Source organism: Danio rerio, chromosome 18 (genome assembly GCF_049306965.1).
Source record: "Danio rerio strain Tuebingen ecotype United States chromosome 18, GRCz12tu, whole genome shotgun sequence".
NCBI classification, from domain to species: domain Eukaryota; kingdom Metazoa; phylum Chordata; class Actinopteri; order Cypriniformes; family Danionidae; genus Danio; species Danio rerio.
The window spans coordinates 35,902,637-35,909,439 of NC_133193.1; the positions used below are offsets into that span (position 1 = coordinate 35,902,637).

At 37.3% G+C, this 6,803-nt stretch overlaps 1 protein-coding gene across 1 annotated transcript; it reads right to left on the minus strand.

The window, feature by feature from the left end:
• Positions 1–3,520: 3,520 nt before the first annotated feature.
• On the minus strand, positions 3,521–5,825 carry LOC101882592 (zinc finger MYM-type protein 1). Its single transcript, XM_009293691.4, has 3 exons — positions 5,590–5,825; positions 5,394–5,496; positions 3,521–4,139 (listed from the first exon to the last, which is right to left on the minus strand). Exons 1-3 carry the CDS (start codon positions 5,823–5,825, stop codon positions 3,612–3,614), a joined length of 867 nt encoding a protein of 288 aa, XP_009291966.1. The 3' UTR covers positions 3,521–3,611.
• Between the last annotated feature and the right edge of the window lie 978 nt (positions 5,826–6,803).

Here is a 6,803-nt window from a genome sequence, read left to right on the forward strand (position 1 = left end):
ATACTGCTCATTCTGACCGTTCTCATATAAAACGCCATATTGTCACAACATATTTACATTCAAAGCTATTATTGAGATATTAAAATTAAGCTTTGAATGTCTGGGATCATATTTAATGACACCATTACCCTAAAAGTATAATTTTTTTTGGTAATACAGCCTATAAATATGTGGTTAAGATACTAGAACATGCAAAGGTCTTGGCTTTCATTTTCACTTTCAAACAGGAGCTATTTCGCATCACAGAATATGCTGTTTTGAAAGATATCTGAAGTAAATTGATGTTTTTGACATCAGAAAGTTTTGGTTATGTTAGCAGGAAGTTGCTTGGCAAAAAAAAGCACACATATTTAAAGTCACGAAACGTATCAGACATGCATGCAGTCATTTTGACCAATATGGTAATTTAAGGCAGAAATGCTCAGTTCTTTATTGTTTTGTAATAAAAAAATATATACAACAATGTCAGAAAGAAATACACTGATAGTTAGAAAACGGCAGGGTGTTATTTGTTAGTTTTATTTCAAAGAGTTATACAATTACAAAAATTAAAAACTCTCTGTGTATCTATCCACTCGAACCTTGCAGATGAGTGATTAATCCACTGATAAATCAGCTGATTTGACAATGTTTTTAAATGATTTCTCCAAAGCTTGAAACGCTGTCAGTGATGTAATCAGCACACAAGCAGCCAGTAGTGTTCAGCTTTTTCTGATGACTCCTCCCTCAAAATTTCATGGGCTGTGGTTTGGTAGCTTGAATGAGCTGTTGGGGAATGAGTTGTTGTCAGATCATGTAGTGTGTGACCCCCCTCTTGTGGATCATTCACAGAGTGTTGCCTAGTGTGAACACCAAAGAGATTAAGACACAAAGTCAAGTCATGTAGTGTGAACGGCACAGCGATCTGCTGATGTTTAAAATCCTGTAGTGTGAACTAGGCTTAAGCAACTTAGTAAGGTACTAAGTGCGAGAGGGTCATCCCTCTTTATAGCTAAGTGAACCTGGGTGTCATCAGCATTAAAATGGAAAGCCACCCCATGACTTCTTAGAATGGCCCCTAGCGAAAGCATATATAATGAAAAATAGTGAGGGAGCTAAGCCTGAGCCTTGAGGGAGGCCACAAGTGAGATCAGCAAATGAGGATGAGAAACCTAATTTAACTGAAAACTTTCTTTCAGAAAGAAAAGACTTAAACCACTTAAGGACTATGCCTTTCAAGCCCACAACTGACTCTAATCTGGACAGCAGAAAAGAGTGATCAACACTCTGAGGAGGGCTGTTTCAGTGCTATGAGCCATTTTAAACGCCGACTGAAAAATTTCAGTGATATAGTTGCTTTTTAAAAACGATTGCAGTTGATCGAGTTTAATTTTTTCTAAAATCTTAGAATGGTAAGACAGACATAGGGCGAAAATTATTCAGAATATAGGGATCCAGTGAAGGCTTTTTGAAAAGAGGAGTGACAGTGGCCATTTTAAGTTCATTGGGAAAAGAGCCAGTAGAGAGGCACTTATTGAAAAAGGAAGTCAAGTTTTGGTCAACAGTGTGAATGATTTGTTTTATAAATTCAGGGTGGATGATATCATTAGGGCAGAAGGAAAGTTTAGTATTACTAATACATTTTTCAGCGATTGTAGAGAAGTGGCAGATTCATCAATACGCACGATTGCATTCATCAAATTTGCTTAACCTAAGTATTCTAAAGTAAGGCTGTATATTACAAGCAGGGATTCTGACACAGCAACATGAAGCAGGCGATTTACAAAAGTTGCGTGTAGAGGGGAAACGCGTCAAACTTAATGAAACAGGTAACATTTTACAATAGTACATGAATAATGATGTATTAATATGTACACAAAACATATTTTTTTAATGAATTAATGATGAGTTAAGGTATGCACTAATCATGAATTAACTTTAACTACAACATGATTCACATGAGTTCATGTGTGAATGATGGCTACCTTAATTACTTTTTAGTACATGAATGTTACCACACTAGTTTATGCCTAATTTACCATGATGAACTCATGATATGTTAATGTATAATTATGTTGTGACTTCACTTGGAGGGGCACATCATCATTAACCGATTCTTAACTACTCATGAACTCCTTATGCACGTCCAACTAGTGAGTTTACACTAAACAACAATAGAAAAGTGTTCTGTCAACATCAACATGAACAGGAGTTCATGAGTAGTTAAGGATGAGTTAATAGTAATGTGCCCCTCTGAGTAAAGTCATGACATAATTATACATTAACAGCTCATGAGTTCATGTTGGTTACATTTAGCTTAAACTTAAATGTTAATTAATACATTAATTAACAGCATGTACTAAAAAGTAATTAAGGTAGTCATTATTTACACATGAACTCATGTTCTAGAAAAAGTTAATTCATGATTAGTGCATACCTTAACTCGTCATTAATTCATAATAAAGTAATGTTTAGTTTACATATTAATACATCATTATTTATTTACTGTTATTGTAAAGTGTTACCATGAAACATTTGAGGGTGCTGGAATCAACTTAAAGGCAGATAAATGGGCTGTCTTTGACAGCTTGTGACATCATCTGGCACTTTTACTGAGTACAATAATATGGACACCAATACTTCGATGATTACGGTAATGGGTAAGGGGGCTTTCACACCTGCCAAATTTAGTTTGTTTGCATCACACTAGAGTTCGTTTTCCCTCTTGGTGCGGTTCGTTTGGGCAGGTGTGAATGCAGCAATCATACTCATGTGCGCACCAAAAGCGGACCAATAAAGCGTACCGAGACGTGCTGGAAGAGGTGGTCTCGGTACGCTTTCAAACGAACCCTGTAGCAGTTAGTTTGCGGTGAGAATATGATTCGTACTAAAATAGGCCCAACCGAAAAAAAGTACTGCCCCTTTTGGACTAATCCAGCTGCTGTAGGACGATGCGCTGTGCATTATGGGATACGGAGAAAAATATTTATTGACAGCGCTTTACCAACCGAAAGAGGGAAAGTGTTACCTGATGGATCGTTGGTAATATTTCCGCAAGATGACCATGTCGCAGTTTAGTCAAATTAATTCACGGCTTCTTCTGAAGTGACGTGCGATGCATTAAAACATTGTTTTCCAGCCGCAGCCGTGCTTCATTCTTAAAATGTATAGTTTTTCTAAAGTGATGTATGCAAACTATGTAGTATACTATGGCCAGGGATACAATCAGTCAGAACAGTCTTCCCTAAATAGTAAAAAGCAACATTTTTTGCCTGACATTTTGTTTACTTGGAGGAGTTCATTGACATTTTCCGGCACATAAATTCTGACCAATCGATAAGCAGTTTAGGAATTATGTTCAACATCATCTGGCCAATGAGCAGTGGCGGCTGGTGCTAAAAAAATGTGGGGGGGCGCAAACACCAGAACTGACCTAACGGTTGGTAATGCAACAGTGTAAAAGCCATTTATCAGGTGATGTATGAAAAAACAAAAATATGACTAAAGCATACAACAAATGCTTCATAAATCAGAAAATTTTAGTTCAATTTAGGTTTATTATCAGTAATGAAGTAATCAATAAACACATGCACAGACACACATAGATGTTGCCTAATCACTGGCCAGTAGCACTACTTGAAAATAAATTTTGCTCTCCTTTCTTTCTGGCTTGCAAATTTCTCAATGACCTTTTGGTTGAAGTCAGTCATCTCAGTCACTAGTCTCTTCTCTATTGACAGCATGGCCAATGCATTCAGCCTCTCTTGGGTCATGCTGTTTCTCAGAAAAGTTTTTATTCTTTTCAAAGTTGAGAAGCACCTCTCAGCTTCTGCTGTGGTCATAGGCATAGTTACCAGAATCTTTAGGAAAGTTACAGTCTCTGAAAAGACTTCCTCAAGATTGTTCTCCATAAACAGCTGGAGTAGGTCCAAAGCACCACAACAGGCTCTGAACTCATCCTTGGAGTAGATGAGACTGAGCTCTGTCTTTAGCTTACTTCCATCGAGCACAGAATAGGCTTTCAGAGTCCTGCTAAGTGCATCTTCTGGAAAAGCTACTGTATACTGCTCAAACCTGTCTGCCTGCAGCAATGTGGCACTAACGAGGTGGTCTGTGAAGGAGAACCGCTCCAGTGTGTGTGTGAGTATGGTATCACAGACCTAAAGGATAAAGACAAAAATGATGTAATTATGTGTCAATTTCAACTGCTACATTAAAATAACCAGGTTGAGTTATAAAGGCAGACCAGTTGTAGTGGTTAAATTCATACTTTCTCAAAACCTCATAAACACATTCATTCTTAGTAAACATGTCAAGCTCCTCTAGAAGAAACTGAAGAATAACAAATCATTTTAGATAATAGTTTAAAGAGTATATACGTTTAAGAAGATCACCTAGTCATAAAAATGCATTTACATTTATCATAGTTTTATACAGCCCACTATTCCCAGCTTATAAATCAACAACACTTAGATTCAAAATTCTTATCAACTATTTTTATATAATGCTTCTATAATGAGACACTTAAAGACTCCTATTTGAAAAAGACCTGGTCATTGTATCATATAAACAAGCCAGTGTGCTTGCAACAAATTAAACTGTATTGTTTCATTTACTATCTCTGAGTAAATGTTTTGGTGACTACAATATTATTACTCCTCAAATTATTATTGAGCAGTTCCAGCATTATGGATGTGGCATTTGCAGTAAAAACTCAAAACATAAATTCACAGAGAAAGTATGTTAACATTATATTGAAATATCTGTTTATATTTTCCAAAACTACTGACCACGTAGCTATAAGATCAGCTTAATATCAATCTGTAAACATGTTTTGTACTTTAAAAGAGGAAAATAAACAAAGGAGTTATGGATGTAACTAAAAGAAGTCTGTGAGTTTGCAGTATACAACAGGCCTAATAGAAATTCTGTCTGTTAAACTGCAAAACCCCCCAAAATAATGCTAAGCAGGAGGTTAAGGGTTTTTTTTCTTCTATAAAACAAACATGATTGATTTTATTTGATAATTTTTCATTTATGAGGAAAAAGCTTAGTTATGGATTTGACACCTCTGTATTATGAGTGTGACGGATGTGAAATTGCCTTTTATGTGACTTGGGTAAATAAATAAAAAAATTTAAAAACATTGACAGAGACATTTGAGTATGTCTAAAGAACTGTAAAATACTTGCTTACACACACACACACAAACAAAAAACACAGAAACAGTTTCGGTATTTTGTTGAGAACTTAATTTTTTTCATGAAAAGGTTAACATTTGAAGGGAATTGCTCTATTATTATTTTTATCTTAAAATCAATGAAAAGGATATTTACAAGTTCCCATAGAAGGTAATTAAACAATACAGTTTAGCTTGTTTGTAATGACTTATTTTGATTAAAATAAAAACTCACTTCTGCTGCTATCTGTTCATGAACCTCTGGACTGAGGGACCGCCGCCTCTTCTGTTGAAAACCACCTTCACTGCATTGGTCAACCAGGGAATGGAGAGAATTTCTGTAAAGGAATAAGAAAGTGTATGAATAATAATAATAATAATAATATTAGTAATAATCATAATAAATCCAAAACAAAAAAAACAGCAACTACCTGATCTTCTGTATGTCCTGCTGGAATTGCTGGATGCTCCCCCTGATGTGGACTGAATCGATGTCCTTCTTCTGGAGTTTGGCATAAAGGATGTCCACATGTGGCATGATGTTGTGGAAAAGTCGCAAGAAAAAATTAAAATCCTGATTCTCCAGCAGCATGGCAAAGGCTCCTGCCTCTCTGACAGCAACAGGGTCAAAGTCCCCCGAGTCTCGATATGTTTGAAAACAGCGCATGAGGTCCTATCTGTGCTCAAACACTGTATTGATGGCACGGCTGTGGAAATTCCACCTAACATTGCTTGATGTTGGTAGTCTATGGGCCACTACTTTATCAAGGACGTCTGTGCGTTTGGGTGAACTTGAAAAAAAGCTGGAAAATCCTCCAAGGTCAGAAAAAAAAATTCTCACTTTGGAAATGTTAGAAGTGGCCTGTTGCATTATTAGGTTGAGTTGATGTGCATAGCAGTGGATGTAATGGGCATTTGGGTACACATCTTGGATTTTTTTTTGAACACCTGCCGTGGCACCCCTCATCACGCTGGCTCTATCATACGCTTGCGAGATGAGTTTATTCTTTTGATCCCCAGGAAGGATGACAGAAAGACGTTCTTTAAGTACTGTGGAGATGGAATCAGCTGTACTTGAACGCAGAGGAATAAACTCAAAAAATCTCTCCTGTACGTTGTTTTTTGAGTCAATGTACCGCAACACAAGCACAAGTTGACACTGTGTGGAAATATCGGTGGTCTCGTCGGCCTGGATTGAGAGAAATTTGCTGCTCTGTGCCTCTTCAATTATGTGTTCCCTCACAACAGACAACATACAGTCCAACAGCTCGTTCTGCACGGTTTTTGAAGTTCCCTTAAACACAGTGGCATTGTCGAGGTGCTCTTTTAAAACTCCGTCAAGGGAAGCAACAAAATCGACCAGGCCACGGAAGATACCGGGGTTATCCGAGCTCTCGCTCTCATCATGGCCACGCAAAGCCAGCTCAAACGCACCAAAAAATTTAACACAGTCTATTATTCTAGACAGGATGTGTCTATTTTTCCTAACCTCTTCATTGTGCCTTCTAATGCCAATCCTGTAGCCCTCATCTAGCTGTTGGGCAATGCTAAGCTTCCCAAAAAACTGGAGCCTCATAGCGTTGTCAAGATGGCTTCGGCTACTTTCATGACGCTTGCACTTTTCAGAAAGGTGTTTTAAATCGCG